Here is a 19,024-nt window from a genome sequence, read left to right on the forward strand (position 1 = left end):
GCTGCTGGACCTGTATAGCCTTTGATAAAACATGACTTGCTCACTATGAGTCCTCGGGGAGCTGCTCGGGTGTATACAGTGAGATGGAATTATTGTATTTATGTGTATGTTTGTCTTTGTCAGCCCCAGCTGAACGAGCTGCTAGCGGCGGGCGGGCCGGGGGCTGGCAGGCCCCACGCCCGCGTGTACGAGAGACATCGCTCCGTGTCCGAGAGCGAGAGGACCAAGGCCTGTCGGAACACGTTCAGGTGACACACACACACACACGCGCGCACACACACTGGTGTCGTGACAGATATTTTTTTTATATTGTTTTATGTTGTAACTTACATATGTTATTTTTGTCCGAGCAGCCGTCCCGCGGCCGCCACCAACCGCGGTCGTGCTGGTTCCTGCGGCGCCCAGGGTACAGTCGCCGCTGAGAGGAGGCGTTAGTACATACTGTATACATAATATAAGCTAGGACGCTATGGCTCAGTCGTTAGGATGGCTGTACTTCATAAACATTACTATTGAGGGGTTCGGTGTCGGAAGATAGAATGACTAATATATATTTTATTCTATGAGATAGTTTATTATTGAGCAATAAAATTTGTTTTTTCAGCGAAAACTAAGCCGAAGGTGGAGGAGTCGAAGCAATAAGTGTATATAGACAGACGATCAGTGCATTTTATATATATATAATACAAGAAGAAAATATTAACAAGACATAGATTATATATAGCGAGGCGAGCGGTTGAGGGCGGCGCGACTGCGAGCCCGAGGTGAGTGGGGCGAGACGCGCCGAGGAAAATATATATATATACCAGTATTGTCTGTTTGTAATACTTAAATTGCAGTATATATAATAAAAAAAGATTTAGTTAATTTTTTTTTGTCATTTCTTCCGCCTGACACATGTAAAGCTAGATCGATTTCAATGCAACTCTAGCTGGCGGATAGACGTTGTAACGGAGAAATTCAGACCTATCTATATAATAATGTCCGCCCGTTTGTCTGTTCAGCTTAACGCATCGACAATAAAGAGCGCTGCAGCCTAGCCGCGGTGGCCGCGAGACTGGAGCCGTGGTCCGGGGCTACGTCGGAGCGGCGCACACCGACACACATACATTAAGACACGCTATTTTATACGTTTATGTAAATTCGAGTGATTTTATTGTATCGTTGTAGCAGCTTGTGAAAGATTAATGTAAAAAAGCTTACTCTAGTTTGCTCGCTCAATACGGATAGTCCACAGGGATTCCCCGTGACGTGACTGAACACTCCGGACTGTCCGTATTCAGTGAACCCAAACCAGCGTTAAGGATGCCGAGGTCAGGTCGGTTAGTGTCCCATGTTCACGAAACTGCCAAAACAACACACAAATCTTCTAGACTATATATTTTTCTCCTGGTTCTGTTCTGTTCGTTTTAATGTGCTGGAGGTCACCGCTCAGCGGGCCGAGTGTAGTGCTTGAGGTAGAGGCGGCCTTATAGTTTAATGGCGATTGCGAATTCAGTCTGTGGATCCAGACTGGTCTAGTCGGTGAGCCTTTAATAGTCTATGGTCTGGGTCCAGCCTGTTGTCTAGGTCCAGTCTACAGCCTGAGTCCAGACCGTAGCCTGGGTCCAGTCTGTAGCCTGAGTCCAGACCGTAGCCTGGGTCCAGTCTGTAGCCTGGGTCCAGTCTGTAGCCTGGGTCCAGTCTGTAGCCTGGGTCCAGTCTGTAGCCTGGGTCCAGTCTGTAGCCTGGGTCCAGTCTGTAGCCTGGGTCCAGTCTGTAGCCTGGGTCCAGTCTGTAGCCTGGGTCCAGTCTGTAGCCTGGGTCCAGTCTGTAGCCTGGGTCCAGTCTGTAGCCTGGGTCCAGTCTGTAGCCTGGGTCCAGTCTGTAATCTGGGTCCAGTCTGCAGTCTGGGTCCAGTCTGCAGCCTGGGTCCAGTCTGTAGCCTGGGTCCAGTCTGCAGCCTGGGTCCAGTCTGTAGCCTGAGTCCAGACCGTAGCCTGGGTCCAGTCTGTGGTGTGGATGTAGTCTGTGTCTCGGTCTACTCGTCAGTGTTTCCGTTGTCCGTCAACAACTTGCTCAATGAGCCGGGACGCAGCTGTCGGTATGAGTTAGTTATATATTCTGTTAGGTGTCGTTATGTACATTGCACTAAATAATATGCTAAGGTGTGTCTCTTACTTTTTATTATTATTTTTTTTGTTTTTTTTTTCTAGTTCTAAGTAAGCTTTTTTTCTTAAGGGAACGCGTCGCCGGCAGTAATGCACTATCGTCTCCACCGTCCGCTCGGTGACGGCGACGCCGGTGAGCGCGTTCCTTAGTATAGGTATATTATTATTTTAAGGTAAATTCGTAATGGACTTGCACTCCGCTTGGGTCGCTTCATATCTTTAACGGATAGTTCCTAATAATTTTATGACGACATCGTTTGACACAGGAATCGCTTCAGCGCATACATAGTTTCTTTTTTAATAAAACATAGGTGAAAATGCTAAAAAATATACGATAATTCTGTTAAGTGTGTGGTTTGATGAGGAGCCGGTCGCCGAGGAAGCGGGCCAAGCCGCTCCGGGGCCCGGGCCCGGCGGCCGACGCGGGTTCGCTGTGAACTGAACGCGGACAGCTCGACGGTCAGCGCCGGTGACCGTCCGCGTGTAGGCCTCCCAGGCCCGCGGCCCCGGAGCTCGTGCCGGTGGGTGTCAGTGGACGCGAGGCATGATTTTAATTTTTTCCGTGTGAACGCCAAAGGAGACGACGAGATAACATGGAGATACGATGACCTTGTTGTATAAACGAAAAATGATAAAAAAAAATATATATTAAGCTATTGAAACATGAATTCTTGCTATTAACGTTAGGCGTGAAGCGTGAAGCCGGCGGCGCGCGGGCGGAAACTGGTTGTTGTAATTATAGTCTTGTAATACGTAGGGAGTAGCTCGCCGGTTATTATAGAAGTGGTTCTTTCTGAGCGTGCTTGCGCGGCGTCCGCGTATAGTGTTGGCCGATCGTCGGCCAATGTCGGCCGGGCTCGGTCCGTAGTGGCCGAGCGTGGACCGAAGGTTGGCCCATCGTCGGCCAACAGTCGCCGTGAGTCTGTCACCGGTCCGCGGTACAGGCGCCGGCGAGCGATGTAAGTTATACAATATATACATATTATTATTATTATACTGATTAATAAATTAATTATAAAAAAAAAACACAAACCGGAAGTTTTATTTCAACATTGATATGTGTATTATAAAGTTACGGAACGTTTATTTGGTGTTATCTTAAGTTAATCGAATCTTAATGTGTATGTCATAGGACGTTAGTGAAAAATATATTTTTGCGATTCGAAATTCGTTTTTATTTCCCCCTCCCCCCTCCCCTCCCCACTCGCGGCAGTGCTTTGTTTAGACAACACAATATGTTAGACAAAGCTACCTGAACCGAAATTATATATTTTAAATATCAAAATTTGTCACGAGTTAAAACCTCAACTAATAAGGTCTGCTGAAGCACTCACAGATGGCGCCTGCCTCAATGAACTAAATAATACGTGATTTTTATAAAAAATTAAAAATTAACGGACTACATTTACCCTCTTCACATTGTTGTATCTAAACTTAGTGTTGCTGTAGATTTCAGTTAAAGTTAACTTGACTAGAGTAGAATGATTTATGAGATAGAAAAAAGCTCAAGTTATCTTCGTCAGTGTCGTGAGTTTCGTCTTTATTACTTAACCGTCATTCAAGGAAGGACATTTTTCTCTAAAGCTCCCAGTCCTGAAAGTGTATCTCTATTAAACAAATTGATTTTGTCATATATATACATGGAGGAAATATAATGAGAAATCTATATAAAAACAATGTTTTTATTCAAAATATCTCAACGTGCAGCTTAAAACAGGTCATTAACATTAAAATAACAATTTTATAAAGAACTTCATCAAATACAAGAACGGGAACGAGCGTTCCTTGATATCTCATAACATGTCAATTTATAACTAACTGGCGGCCAACGAGAAAAGATAAGTTATGTAAACAAACATTACACTTCATATAAATTTATATTAATATTACTTAATACGAAACACGGAACTATATTCCTTATTAAGTCCGACACGTTTAAACAACTTAACAATTAAATATACACTGCCTATACTTAGAATTGAACGCTTGTTTACATTTTTTATCTTGTTACGTTGGCCTTATATATATATATATATATATTATATCCAAGGATATAAGACGCCTGTAAACTTGTGAACTATTTGTAAATTCATTGATTTAATATATCATACAGCGTGTGACTGGAGGGAAACATCGAGACGAAGAAGATGGAACGCCTTGTAAGAGGAATGTCAGTGATCAGGGAGTAGGGAGAGGATTTAGAAAAAGATTTACAACATACATGAGGTTACCACACGCTCACCTTGAAGAAGATCACATCTCTACATACTGAGATAACTGTATTAAAAAACAAACACTTAATTTTTACAATTTTTTCAACTAATTTGTATGCATGCAATATGTTTTATTTTTAAATCTAAAGTAAGTCCGTCAATGTATGAACAGTTTCCTTTCTGTATATATCTCATGGCTCAAATCAACTCCGGCAGCCTGTATGCTAGTCGCACACTATAATCTCCTCTTCATCTACTCTGTGGAACACGGGCCTGTACACGTATTTGGCGTCGTGTTCTCTCCTGATGTGGACCTTCACGTCCTGGTACTTCCTGAAGGATTTCTTGCAGATCGGACAATCAGCTATGTACTTCCTCTCCTTATGCTCCTGGGATCGAAAATTATTAAGTTGTATTGATATTTAAACACACCAACAGAATGTATTCAGTGGAAAAATGCTTTAAAAATATACTGGCGACTCAGGTCGTTCATCGAGTCGAGGGTTTGTTCGGTCACCCAGTTATCTGAGGTGGATTTTATGCAAAAATTATGTAAATTGGACTATCAATATCAATTTTATAGCCGGGAAACGGAACAAAAACAGTTCGGTACCGACACGCTGAGGTCGCTACACTTCACATGCACTGACATCTGCATGCGAAGGTCCATCTCCTAGTTTAAATTTCAAGGTTCCCTAGACAAAATTCCTTCAAATACATTTCACTATATAACTGTATAGTACCATTGTCCCATCCCCATCCCCATCCCTATGCCTGTACCCACCAGCCACATGTGATCCCACTTGTCCTTGAGCTTGTTGAACAACACCTTGCAGGCGGGGCATTTGAACCTGTTCTTCCCCAGGCGATGCTTCCTGTACAGCGACGGAGAGTGGAACACCCGCGAGCAGCACTCACACGATATTGGCTTAAGGATCTTGTGTAACTGAAATATTTATATATATAAATATATATACTTATCTGTATAGATATTTAAAAATATATCTGATAAATCATTTCGTTTAAGTCATAGGCTTAATATAATCTAGAACAAAGCATTTACTATTTCTTATTAAATCAGCTGTCTCTAGTGATGGCCCGCCGGAGTTTCAAAGATGAGACAGAACAGACAGACAGACAGAAATAGTTAACTGATATTTAAATATATATATATGTTTGCCATGTTGTCCACTGTATATCACCTCCATGTGCTTGACGAGTATGGCCTTGCAGGTGAACTTCTTCTTGCATATGTCACAGATGACCACGGACATGTTGTGTACTTTCTTGTGCTTGGAGAAGTTACTCGAGTCACTGAAGGTCTTGTCGCAGATCTCACACTTGTAGAGAGGCAGCGAGCCGTGGTCCCGCATGTGACGCTTGTAACTGGCAAAATATTACGGTTATTACTTAGGAGATAATGTTGCCAGGAATAATATATATATATATACATCTAGACATAGCTTTATATCTTTAAATCCTAATATACTAGCATAAATCTATTTTATTCTAGTTTATGAGTTTTAGTAAACACAAACACATACATACACACTCAATAAGAAATCTATATATATATTCAATAACAAAAAAAATCTTGCATAATTTTATTGAACCAGGGACGGACCACAGGGATATAAAATTGATGTGTCAAAAACTGAGCTATAGCGTCTCACTTAAATTTGTAATAAAACAAAAATATTAAATATGTCACATGTATATATCGAGTGACCCATCCGGGTAATGTCTTAACGGGCGCCTATCATGAGGAAGAGCATCATCAGAACAGGTCCATCTCACATGTCCGTCTTGTTGAAGCCGACGCTGCATATCTGGCAGCGGAGACACTCATACTTCTGCCTGTTCCTGTACGCGTCGTTCAGCAGGTGTTCTATGAGGTGGCGCTTCAGGTCGTTCTTCCTGGAGAACAGCTTCAGGCACATGATGCACTGCTTCGGATGCAACTCCTTGGACACGTCCATGGTGTCGCCGAGGAGTAGCGCTGAGGACGTGCTTTACTTTATATACGTATATGTAAAGAACGAGAGATGATTCATTATAAAGGACATGGCCAATAGCAGCGGAATACATTAGGGCAGAGCCCACGAACCTATGAGTTCTTTGAGCAGCGGTTTGTTCTCCACCAGGTCGTTCCTGCCAGCGCTGTCTTCAGTCTTCAGTTCCAGATGCAGCTCCCAGTGCTTGAAGAAGTCACAGAACTGCACCACCTCTCTACACTCCCTGCACTGGTAGCACTTGTTGAAGGTCTTGTCGTTGATGTAGTGGCAGCCGATGAAGGTGTTCTTCACGTGCTGGTACACGTGCGCTATGAGCTGGCTCATCTCCACTGTCCTGATGCATTTGGGGCAGGTGTTCTCCTCGTAGCCGTGCCTCCTGAAGTGAACCAGGTACCTCTTCATCGTCAGGTACGTGGTTTTGCATTTACTGCAGTAGTACTTTGTGCGGTGAAGGCACTTGCTCTTGAGGTGTTCCATATACTCCCGGTGCACACCCTGGAAGAGGCACTTCTTACAGCTGTACAACCTGGAAAATATTAGAGGATTTTTATTGTAAATAATAATATGTCTGTCTGTACACATTAATCTCAGTAACTATATATATATACTTACTTGGTACAGTTGTAAGCCAGGTTTCTTATGTCCAAGAGATATTCGTCGTTGGTAACTTCATCATCATCAGCTGGCTCGGTTTTAATCCCCACATTAATGTCATCGTACTCACACACTTGTATCACATGTTCCACTATCTCCTGTTTGATCACCATCTCATCACCGATCCCATCATAGATCATCAGCTCCTCGGCTTCCTGTTTTATTTCTCTCATCAAGTCATCTTCGTTCAACTCCTTCTTTATTGTGATCACTGGCTCCAGGTTGTACATAGCCTCGTTAGTTTCCAGGTGTTCGGTGTTGTTCTGCTGGGTTTGACCTGGAATTAGATGCAGCGGTTACAAAAATATTAGATGTTTATACAGCTGCATTTTATAATAATTGATATTTGATCATCTTTTTGGTCGAGAGTGATGCGATCTTGTGATATATCTTAAGATGTGTCTCACGCTCGGTTTGCAATGTAATACAAATTTATGTTCGTTTTGAAGGTCACCTGTTGTAGATTTAAATGGACCTAATGAGGTGTTCTAAAGAAAATTTAATTAGCTCTCTTGAGATCCAACAAATATATACTACAAAAATACGTCATGGAGCATGTGTGTTCGTCTATAACAAAAACTGCTGAACCGATTTTCATGAAATTCAACATTATATAACATCAGAATAAGCCTTTTTTTAGAAGAATCTTTGTTAGGATTATTTAAGTATATTTTTTACCCGTATCCCCTACATCTCCCATGGACCCGGCCCCCGCACGGTGCATCCATGGAATGCTGAGAGGTTTCGTCTCATTATTCTGTACTTGTTTAATAGGCTTGAGATGGTCTTTCCGTCTTATCCTTGGTCTGCTGATTAATATCTTCGTTTTGATCAGCGACTTTGGTACAACGACCTATTAGCATTGATTGGACTATAGTACATGATGGTACATAGTTAAGGTACACTGGTACCACTTGTTAGACGAATGACATTATGGGTCTATATGATATAAGGTGAAGTAATTTAGGCGTAAAATATAGCAAAATCTATTAGTCATGATAGCTCAGTTGGTTAAGTGTTTGGGACGCGACTCCTCGAAGGTCACAGGATCAAGTCCTGTTCGTTTTTATGAACTTTTATATATATGATTTAAAGCCAAGTATACAGCTCTGGTATGGAGTCACAATAAGATATTTTATTGACTGAAAAAATTCAAAAAGGAAAGGGAAATTTAACTTAAAAGATATAATTTTAAAAACAAGTTCACTAACTCACTCCACTTACTCGTTAAACTAAACAACTGACCTCGTCAAAGAAATATTTCGTACTATTTTCCTGGTGGTGCGCGTCGTTGTGCTCCTCCAGCATATTCTTCTTGCTGAAGTACACCGGCGAGGGACAGAGCAGACATCTGTATAGATACACAAAGTTGTTGGTGTGCTTCATCAGATGCTTCACTTCCATGCACTGCCCAGGCAGCTGTTCATCGCAGACCTTGCATTTGTACTGGTTTCTGTTGTTTTTCACGTGTATCTGATAGTTTATAGGCCTGTGGAACTTCCTGTCGCACAGCTCACAGCATTTTATATACGGTTGGTTCTTGCATTCGTGCGTCAGGGCGTCACATGGCTGGGAGCAGTGACTGCACTTTTGATGAGTCGCCACTATCGGCAGATCCGATCTCACCGAGTGCCTGTCTTTTATATGAACGGCCAAATCGGTTTGACTGAAGCACTTCACTGGGCAAACATCGCATGGGTGTATCTGAGAGACGTTTTTGCCCAAAGCCTGAAGAGATCTCTTATAGTAGTTACAGCCCCCCACATGATTGGATAATTTCAAACAGGTCGTGAACTTAGCCAGGCAGCCGGAGCAGTCGTATAGCTTCTTGTATCTCCTCTTATTCTGGTGGAAGAGGAAGTCGTTGCCGCAACGCCAGCAGTTTCCGATGACGCTGATGTCGTTCTGTTGTATTTCTTTGCTGTAGGCGAATACGATACATTCCTGGCCGAACTGATCTATATCCAAGTTGAAATCGTCGTGACAGTGGAAATGCTCTCTGAATTCATGGTAATGCCACCAAGATCGACGGCATATATAGCACTTGTACAGGAGAGGAGCGTCTCTATCGTCAGGGTTCATCCTACACCAGGTCTGCCACTTGGCGAAGACCACCAGCAACTTGGCTTCCTTAACCTCGGCATCGACTTTAAAGAAATATCGTCCAAAATAGTTCCTGACGCTCACATCTATGAGCACATCGGCTATATTAGTCATGTTTTTCATTTTGTTCAACTCATCTATAACAGTTGTAGCTTTGAAGTCGTATTCACGGACCAGCAGTTTCGTGTCGGCTGTGTCATCTAGATTCTGTTCTTCATCAGCTGCGCCCAGTGCATCATCGGCTGTGCCCTTCAGACTAACGACAGAACCGATGGTTATGTTCAAATCGTTCGTCTGGTGTTCCTCCACCTCCTCAACTTCAACTTTGACATCAAACTTCAGATTGTCTTCACTTCTCTGATTCAGCTTTTTGAGGATGGAATTTGACGTCATCCGAGCTATGGTCTCCTCTATTTCATCCTGAAATTATCATAACAGTATTATATACCCTACAATTTTTCATATTTATTATCTTTTTACTTGCTTTATGCGTTTCATTATCTGTGGGTAGTTACAAAATTACAAAACACACAGCCCAAACATTACCAACATCGGTTAAAATCGGTCAAATAAAGGAATCTCACGGCTGCGCTGGATTTAAAACACAATATTTGGTAATGTTTCTTCATGTAAAATCAATAGAAGCGAATGTTTTGATTGCTCATCAATTATTCCCTACATCAATAGCAGCGCGGTTACAAGAAATTAAAAATCACATATTAAGGAAATTAAAAACTAAACAAAAATTTGGGAGAAAATTATGATTGGGGGAATGGGATAAACAAAAAAAAAAATTCAAGTATTCTATTTTTTTTCTTTAATGCTATGTAAATATTATATATACATATTATATATGTATATATAATATATATATATTTATTGTAGAAGTAATATTTCACAGCCGCCAACTCAAATGTTATTTGTAATAAAATATTATATGAAACATGGTGGCATGTGTAAGTTATATCTTTGGCCGAACTCCACTAACTTACTATCTCATCAATATACACACTTGCTAGGTCATTATAAGACAATAGTTACATAGCCCGGCTTTAAATGCAGTCTTATATTATATATCCGACATATATATGTCTGTCTGTCCAGTCCATATAAACTACTAATCGATTTGAACTCGGTACAAACATTAACCAAAGCTTTGCCTTGGATAACTAAAGACCGACTTCACAGTCCTAATTTCATAAACCTTACATGACAGCAACATGATTTGAACGGAAACTGTAGACTGTATGTATTTAGTTAGACAACGCGCACTTGTGGTAATTTAATGTGTGAGTGATTATAAGATTGGTCCCATACAATATCAGTATTGTGGCTCTCTTGAATCCGTTTCCTTTCTCGGTACACTCTGCAGTATTCCTTCCACTTCTGTAGAGCTGTGCTGTGCTCGTTGGGAGTCATGTCCTTGACCAGCTTCCTCAAACCTGTCTGCTTCCTCCTTTCATAGTTCACATTTTGTTTCACCCTCATCTCCTCTCGTTTCTGCGGGTCATTTTTTCTTCTGTAGTACCTCACACGCTCTGCCTCTCTCTTCTTCTTCAATACTTCCTCTCGGGATTGTTTGATTTTGGGAGCCATCTTATTTGTATGATCAGTCTGCGTAAAATAATTAAAATTTATAAAATAATACAAATGAATTGATAAATAAGTGATATTGGCTTTAATAAATTCGGCAACTGAGTCGTGTGTTCATAATTTAAAAAATAATAGTCACAAATAAAAAATATTATATATTTTATGCTAACCACAAGTTTGTATGGTGTACCAACACTTAAAGCGTTTTTATTTCATTAGGTTTTTCATTCCAAAAATTTCGCATATTAGTATCACGGTAGATTAACGAATAAAAAACTGAAAACGCCTCGTATTTAGTTTAACCGTACTAACTTGTGGTAAGGGTACTTTCATATTAAAAAACAATGATTCATTATCAGGCGAAAAGCACCAGGGGACTGTACATTTTCATAAAATTTTAAAATTTCTACTAAATCGATACAAAATAGTATTAAATTTTACCGATTAATTTAAACAAAGTTAACATATTAGCTAATTATATGTAGAAATTATTACAGCACGTAAAAGAAATGTCATTACTTACCAGGGGACTGTTTGTGGTACCTTGCAAACTTTGTGGTACTTCTCAAACCCGTTTTTTCACCTTACAAATATTGCTGTCACTAAACAAAATGGCGTCTTCCCGCCGCCCTCTGCAAGGATGCCAACTTGACAACAATTGCGTTTCGTTTCACAAATACATTTTATAAACATTAAATTTATTTCTATCGTGATTTAATTTTATTTTAAAGGAACTTAAAGGAAATGACGCTATATATGAATAAAATACGCAAGCGGACATCGTTTTACAAAAAAAAATATTGCAATTATTTTATTACATAAATATTGTACGAAATAACATTTGGTTAATGAGATCTAAGATTTTCGCGAGTATTCATTTAAATGAAACTAGTGTTATTCGGATTTACTACGCGGATTTTATTATTTAAAAACTACATAATCCCGAAGTTTCGGTTACTTTGCAGCAACCGTGATCACGGGTACACACCTCGTCTGCCCGTCTGTCTGAAACGTCGGGATTATGTAGTTTTTAAATAATAAAATCCGCGTAGTAAATCCGAATAACACTAGTTTCATTTAAACATTTGGTCAATTTTAAGCTTAGAATACACTAGTGGTTACAGTTTGTTCTGACTGCTGACTGTGTTTAAGAAGCACAATCTTTTATTTCTTTAGGAGCATCTTTTTAACTATAAGAAAAAATATAAAATAGGTCTAGGCTTAAAAACAACGGTCCACTGAAGTTTCATAAAGGGTCATTATATTAAATAATAAAGTGACGTTGGACAGAAGATAGTTTACAGGGAACAGCCCTGAAATATTTTCTCACATGACAGAACGAATTTTGATATATATAGAAAAACTGAAAACTATATGTTTTGAGTTTGAAAATGTCAACTAGTGGTAAGGCTTGTGTATGTATAGCTATTAAATTTCGTTATAAATAGGCACATTACGTCAAATTAGTAATTACTATCAGTGATATAACTTAACTAGAGTTAAGGCGGACCTAGAAAGTCTATTTGATATTAACGTATTTATTATAATGATTAAAATTTCTGTCTTTAATGACGCATTTTTTTATGAACGCATTTTACAGATTGTAAGAATATTGTTTTTGGACTCGGATACATTTACAGGGACTTCGCGAGTACCTCGAGGTTCTGGTTTTTATAGTATTTGGACTATCTCTTAGTGATATACCTGACTGTTTCAAATGCCGTAGTTTTCATTTCTACGTATATATCTCTCAATAAAAACTATTCAGTGTAAATAAATCACTTTAAATGCTGATTACCCTCAGTTTACAGAAAATTAACTTCATCTTGGTAAATAAAAAATCAAACCAAATAACAAAGGAATTAGTCTGAATCGTAAACTATAGATGATAATATTAAAAAAATATTTTCATTGTATATTATATCCCATCTTTATACTATTTTTTCTACTTTTCTTAAAATACCTGGTAGCTAGCTCATTGGCATTAAGTTCGACTATTACGTGGTATGTTGGATTGTGGCGTGGGAAAATTGGATCGAAAAATATGAGTAAAGTTAAATAAATTTACAAACTGAAAATTGGTGAGATCGTTCAGAATATAATTATATATAAAATTTGAAACTTTCCAATCTTTCCCCTGTATCGAAAAAAATTAATTATATTCAGGGTCAATGGTAATACATTTGATTATTTTGCAATTTTCAGCAAAACGGTACGTTTTATTATAAAAATAAATCAGACAAAACTTGTAGATCGTAAAATTGTCTGTGAAAATATATTAAAACTTTTTTTCTACGAGCCACTGTTTCGGAGGTAGAACGATTCAAAAATTCTGAACTTGTATCTTTCTGATCAGAGTGTTTTAGTAAGATGGGGTAAAGGTACCGAAAAAACTTACTGTATCTGCGGAGATGCAGTTGGAACTGCTAAGCATTTGCTGGTGGGATGTAGGTTACTCCTGGATAGCGGTCAATACTCGCGTCGTCACGATAGGGTTTTGGAAATGATACGTCAAGCGGTTAGTCTTTCGGTAGCCAGATCGCAAATAAAAATAACCACAAACGAACGATCAATAGTTTTTGTAAAGGCACAAACGTCAAGTCTTATTTTATCGTTAAAGCGGCGCAGATTGCACAATAATGATGGATACGTATGAGAAACAATATAAAATCCCAGAGGATATTTGTGCAAATGCGTCCAGACTAGGCATATTTCTGTATTCGTAATTTTTTGAGCGCGTGGTGTTAACAGAGCTCACGATTCTTTTGGAAACTGACACCCCCAAAGACCATGTCATCAAGGTCAATAAGTATTACGAGCTCACTAAAAATATGTTCGTCGTGAAGTGGGAGCGAGAGATGTAACAGCTAGACCTGCAAAAACACTTGAGCATCTCCAGAACTAAAAATGAATTCATTCTCAGAACGTACTTCGGAGGCGGCCCTAGAAGCTTCTTTCCGATTTGGTTACGTAGAGAGAGGAGCTTGGACAGTGGAGGTGAGCGTTTAACGCGTTAGATAGGACCCTTAAACCTACACCTGGGTCAAGTCCCAGGCGCTGTTGAAGCTCCTCTCCCTGCAACGCGATAGACCCAGCAACCGCACGGTGCATCCATGGAATGCTGAGGAGTTTCGTCTTTAAGCGATCTCACAAATTTTCAGCTTGTTGTAAAATTATGTAACTTGAAATATCTAAATTTACCGGACTATAAATTAATCCACTTGAAATTGTTAGGACATCTTTAAAAGCTACAGAGCTAAGAGCATATAAAAATATCTTCAAACAAAATTGCACTTTGAATACATATAACTAAGATTTAAACTTACATTTTCCATAGAATTTAAAATCATATATACAATGTATTTATAGACAACGGCAAAATTTTTCATATATTTCAACTTAAATTGACAAAGTCCTATAGCAAATATACGTCAGCATTGTTGAAACTATATCACACTACACTATCTTATTATAGCAAATTAATACATCTGTATAACTTTATTTAATTGCAGCTTTATCAATACTCCATTAAAATTAATCGATCTGGCAACACCGATATATCAAATATAATTTCAGGAAGAGATTGCTATGGCAACATCGGGTGATAGACCACAAGCGTGAAAGAACGTAAAAAAAAAATTTCTTCTCCATCTTATAGTTAGAAAGATAGTCATAAATCCCGTTATCATCTTAAATGAGATATCTTTACTTCGTTTATTGAAAATTTATCTACATTAATCATGAGCATCGGAAGAGGTCATCGTATGTTTTTACTGTTACCATTATATTATCGGTTACATCATAGCATTACTGGTCGATATCACTGAGAGTGAGATAACTTTGTCTTATATATATATATATATGTGGTGTACCATTCCTATATGTAAGAATTTTTCAAAATAAGGATGTAAATAGTAAACATTAATTATCATTATTTATCAATAAATAATAACATATAGGCCATTTCGATAGAAACCTTAATTGGTAATAAATATAGTATATCCTGTCATTTGTAAGTTAATTAAAAGATTTGAATCTTGTTATAAATAACATCTTAAACAATTTTTTGCACCATTTTTTTTAAATATATACATATATATATATATTATAAAGAAGGAAATCTCAAATTAAGAGCAATTGTCCGTTTAATTGAACTACAAGCAAGTTTAAAACTATCTAATCTAGAAATAAACGTGAACTTTAAGCCGTTTAAACAACTTCTAAATATATTTTCAAATAAGACTTATATTTTTTTTAAGATAAAATCTATGGTAGCGTTGAATAAATTATTAAAACTAGTCGCTATCTGTTATCTTACCCACTGATATATAGCCTAAAGATTATTAGAATAATTATTTGAAGTAAAATTTTATTATTTTCAGAATATTTTAGACAAAAAGGTTTTATTATTATTAGAAAATTGTAATTTATATTGAGGAAATAAAGGTAACATAATGAATTTGAGACTAGCAAACTATATATATATTTAAGTAGATTTAAATATTCATAAATTTTTTGCAGAATATATTAAATAAAATTATTTAAAAAAATTAAAAAATATACTTATTGTATATCTGCAGTTAAAAATAGGTTAAGTGATGAAGGTTTTATATATTTTTTTTTCATAAAAATAAGCTTATTGTTTATCAACACGTCGTGGTTACGACTGACGTTTTTGGATGTTCTATAAATATTAAATAAGTGCCATCAAAAATCAAATCTACCCACAGAAAAAAAAGGAAGTTTTTTTATATCAAAATAGGTGTTAAATTATATCATGTAAGCCTGATAATATATTAATAAGTTGTTAAGCGCATATGCGGTTTCATTTCATAATACATAAAGCCTTTGCTTTCAAAATGGTCGCCTACCTGCATAACTGCTATATATTCGTCATCGGTATCCAAGCATTCCCGTGGCACCAACCTCGACTTACGACACCTTTTCTTAAAATTATCCTCCATTTTATAACAAATTCCACACAAAATAAAACTCAAACAGGCCACTACATTCTATGTCAACTTTGGAATTAACTAAACTAAATACCTACGACCATTAAAACTTGAATCTTGCGAACAATCAACTTTGTGATTTATAATACTATTATTTTAAATGCACATAATGTTTATATCCTGTCTTTGTCTAACTTTAGCTTGTGATAACTAAAATGCGGTTTGACATATTTCTGTCGTACCCTTTTAAAATGGTTGACTTATCTTTACATCAGACGGGTAGTTCGTGAGTATTTTAAGATCGTTCGGAAATTAATTATTTTAAAAAATTATAAAATTTTAAATTATAATTTAAAATTTATTTAACTGATATTTATATAATTATTTTTCAAGGTGTAAATAGACTATTTTTCTTCTAAATATAAACTTATAATTTGGATTTCATAAGTTTAAATAATTATTTACTACATAAATTTCTATTACATAAAAAATAAAATTATAAGTATATTTTATTTATTTAAGATATGAGAATTTTATTTACAACACACATAGTTTAATTTTTAATACATATTTTGACAGTTGCTATTTAACACAGGTGACACAAAAATACACTTCAATATAACCTAAAATTAAGGTACAAACGATTGAATAATAATGTTTATTTAAAGTAAATTAGACACAGAATTTTACCTTAATAAGTGAAAATGAGTTTATTTATTCGTAATTACAAGCCGGGTAGCGTGTACAACGCTCAGATAATATGGCGTTACCACTCAAATAAAGTTGAAATGGCCAAGAAAGAGGATGAAGAAGAGTTCAGAGTATTGGACATCCTGAAGACTAGAACGAGATTACAAAGGAAAGTGACCAGGAGAGCTGACATACAGCCGGATAGATCGGAAAAAATGAAGACAGATCAGGTTATTCTCGTGATATATATATATTGCTTAAAATAATGTTACGATCGGCAAAAACATCAATTCTATCTGAACCAAGTACGATTTCAGTTACTGATATACTTTGATTAGATCAAATATTTAACAATCATATTATTTGTTAAATATCATATAATAAATTTACTTGGTGATACAGAAATTTGAAACGCAATGATTTACTCTGTCACTAGCATCCGAAAGCAGTGGCTTCGATATCAATTTGATATGGCCATAATTATATAGGCCTATGTCTAAATAAATTCTATGTAGGTCAATCAGTGTAAGACCTTTAGTATAATAAATAAAATATATACAGTACAAAAATAATTTGATGACAGCTGTAAGTTTTAAAACTAACTTTTTTATAATATATTTAAAAATTCAAATTTACTCTTTGATACATTAATTATCAAAGCTAGAGTAAATGTTGATTTTATTAATTTAAAGCCCGTTTATATGTTGTTGGAGTTTTGATACTAAGTAGTAATTGTAGCTGTTCATGCAAGAAAGACCTGGTCAGTCTGGGTTATCGGTTACCCAAGCATGGCATGTTCACCGAGTATTGATTAGGGTACGACTGACGACTCGATACCTTGGCAAAGTTAGCAGTTGTCTTATAGTTATCAATGTAATACACGTCGTATTAATTTCTTAGAAAACTTTCAAGGAATAATATTTTTCAATCGTTTTCAGAATTGGGGTAACGTGTGGCCGGGCCCGAGATCATTCCACCCATCATCGGTCCCGCTGCCACTGAGGCAAGGATATGTCCCGAAAGGCCAGGCCCCACCCGGAAAAAAAGCCAACGCCGAACTAATGAAAGTCCCCAACTTCCTTCACCTAACGCCTCCGGTGATAAAAATGCAATGTGAAGCTATAAAAAAATTCTGCACACCCTGGCCCGAACTGCTGAACAATGAGGAAGCTATCGAACAGAACTACCCGGTAGAAATCATCACATCAGATTACTGTCATGCGAGCCCAACTATACGGAATCCATTATCAAGAATAGCGACTCTCAGGGTCAAATTGTCTGATCTCAAGTTAGATAACCACGCCAGAGACAAATTCCTAAGATTGGTCGGTGATAAATATAATGAGGGTACCGATTTGGTGACCATCACAGCCGATAGATGTCCGGTTAGGAAACAGAATTTGGATTACGTCAACTATCTACTGACAGCGTGTTATTATGAGAGCTGGAACGTTGAAGATTGGGAGAAAGATAAGGCTCTAGAGGATATGGAGTATTATGATTTTGATCAGAATCCATCTAAAGCTAATCTGGTTGCCTGGTTTATGAGGGTGTCGAAGAAAGGTGACCTGACTGATGATGAGGTCAAGGCGTTTGATGTGAATAATATACCGAACGGCCCAGAATATAAGAAGGCCGTCTCTGATTTGTTCAATAACTCAGAAAGTGATCAAACACTTGAAGATTATGATGCTGCAGTCAGGAAATTGCTTGGTCTGCCTGAGAAGAAAGTACTACAATGATCAATTATACATATATAGCTGTTGTATTGTTTTATTTACTTTAAATACGAACTCCTTGCTGGTGTTTCTGGCTGTATATTATTAAATCGGATTATTTATAAGTATATTTGTGGAAGAAAAAATACTAAAGTTATGATCTAAATGTTCAAACTCATTAATCTTACCTACTATTATCATAAATGAGACAATTTATGAAGAATTATGATTTTCGGGTTTTTCGTTGTCGTTTCACGCAAAAATTATTTAGCATATTGTGATCAAACTTCACAATAATATGATATGTCAAACAATAGGCACAACTACTCGGTGCTTATTTTCCATACGAAAATTCTCAAGGACGATCTACAAATCTCGTGTTGTATGAGAAATTATTTGCATGGTGTGTGCGAAAATCTATGCATGTGTTGTATTCGAGAAGCACTGCTTCCTTTTTTCGTTTAAAATGTCGTAGAAAGTCCGTTAATTGTCAAATGAAACGCGGCTCTCTGATTGGTCGGTGAACTGTTCATATATTTTTGCCGCCATTTTGTTATTATTGAATATTGTCATTTGTCTTTCTAAGCGCAAGTGAATAAGTTTTTATTAATTTAATAACGAATTATGGGAAATTACAGCTGTGAGCTCAGTGCTGGTGATGTGTGGTTATCGAAATTAATTACGAGTAAATCTTCAATATTGTCGGTTGAGAATAAAATTAAGATAATTACAAAAGATCATTTTCTTGTCTCAAAAGCATTCATACATATTTAAGAAACACCCAGGGTCAAAGTAGACTGACAGACTTGTCTTTAATTGCAATTGAAAAAGAAGTTATCACTGTTTTGAAACGATCTTGTCATTTTTACGAAGACTATACAAAATTATTTAATAAAATATAGGCGCGTTGATTTAGTTTATAAAGAGTACGGGATT

General features: G+C 37.3%; 3 protein-coding genes across 11 annotated transcripts in view; 2 read left to right on the forward strand and 1 right to left on the reverse strand.

Moving 5' to 3' along the window:
- Positions 1-1,365, forward strand: part of LOC116778444 (la-related protein 1B) — a 33,559-nt gene extending 32,194 nt beyond the window's left edge. For all 8 annotated transcript variants that reach the window (XM_061525952.1, XM_061525953.1, XM_061525958.1 and 5 more), the window contains 4 exons: positions 124-248; positions 354-430; positions 605-764; positions 1,005-1,365. In XM_061525952.1, the coding sequence (XP_061381936.1) occupies positions 124-248; positions 354-430; positions 605-642 (240 nt within the window). In that variant the 3' untranslated portion in view covers positions 643-764; positions 1,005-1,365. The remainder of the gene's footprint in view (positions 1-123; positions 249-353; positions 431-604; positions 765-1,004) is intronic.
- A 2,453-nt stretch (positions 1,366-3,818) lies between these two features.
- Positions 3,819-15,881, reverse strand: LOC116778299 (zinc finger protein 236-like). Of its 2 annotated transcripts, XM_032672246.2 has the most exons (11): positions 15,600-15,881; positions 11,252-11,360; positions 10,453-10,749; positions 8,278-9,555; positions 7,711-7,885; positions 6,991-7,309; positions 6,471-6,904; positions 6,161-6,362; positions 5,566-5,749; positions 5,148-5,309; positions 3,819-4,752 (listed from the first exon to the last, which is right to left on the reverse strand). In XM_032672246.2, exons 3-11 carry the CDS (start codon positions 10,729-10,731, stop codon positions 4,588-4,590), a joined length of 3,198 nt encoding a protein of 1,065 aa, XP_032528137.2. In that variant the 5' UTR covers positions 10,732-10,749; positions 11,252-11,360; positions 15,600-15,881; the 3' UTR covers positions 3,819-4,587. The 2 variants fall into 2 exon arrangements, with proteins under 2 accessions (XP_032528137.2, XP_032528138.2); XM_032672247.2 differs by lacking the exons at positions 10,453-10,749; positions 11,252-11,360 and having other exon boundaries at positions 15,600-15,877.
- A 383-nt stretch (positions 15,882-16,264) lies between these two features.
- Positions 16,265-18,134, forward strand: LOC116778494 (small ribosomal subunit protein mS35). Its single transcript, XM_032672513.2, has 2 exons — positions 16,265-16,600; positions 17,309-18,134. Exons 1-2 carry the CDS (start codon positions 16,385-16,387, stop codon positions 18,110-18,112), a joined length of 1,020 nt encoding a protein of 339 aa, XP_032528404.2. The 5' UTR covers positions 16,265-16,384; the 3' UTR covers positions 18,113-18,134.
- The last annotated feature ends 890 nt before the right edge of the window (positions 18,135-19,024 follow it).

The sequence above is a fragment of the Danaus plexippus genome, chromosome 31 (genome assembly GCF_018135715.1).
Source record: "Danaus plexippus chromosome 31, MEX_DaPlex, whole genome shotgun sequence".
Classification (NCBI taxonomy): Eukaryota; Metazoa; Arthropoda; class Insecta; order Lepidoptera; family Nymphalidae; genus Danaus; species Danaus plexippus.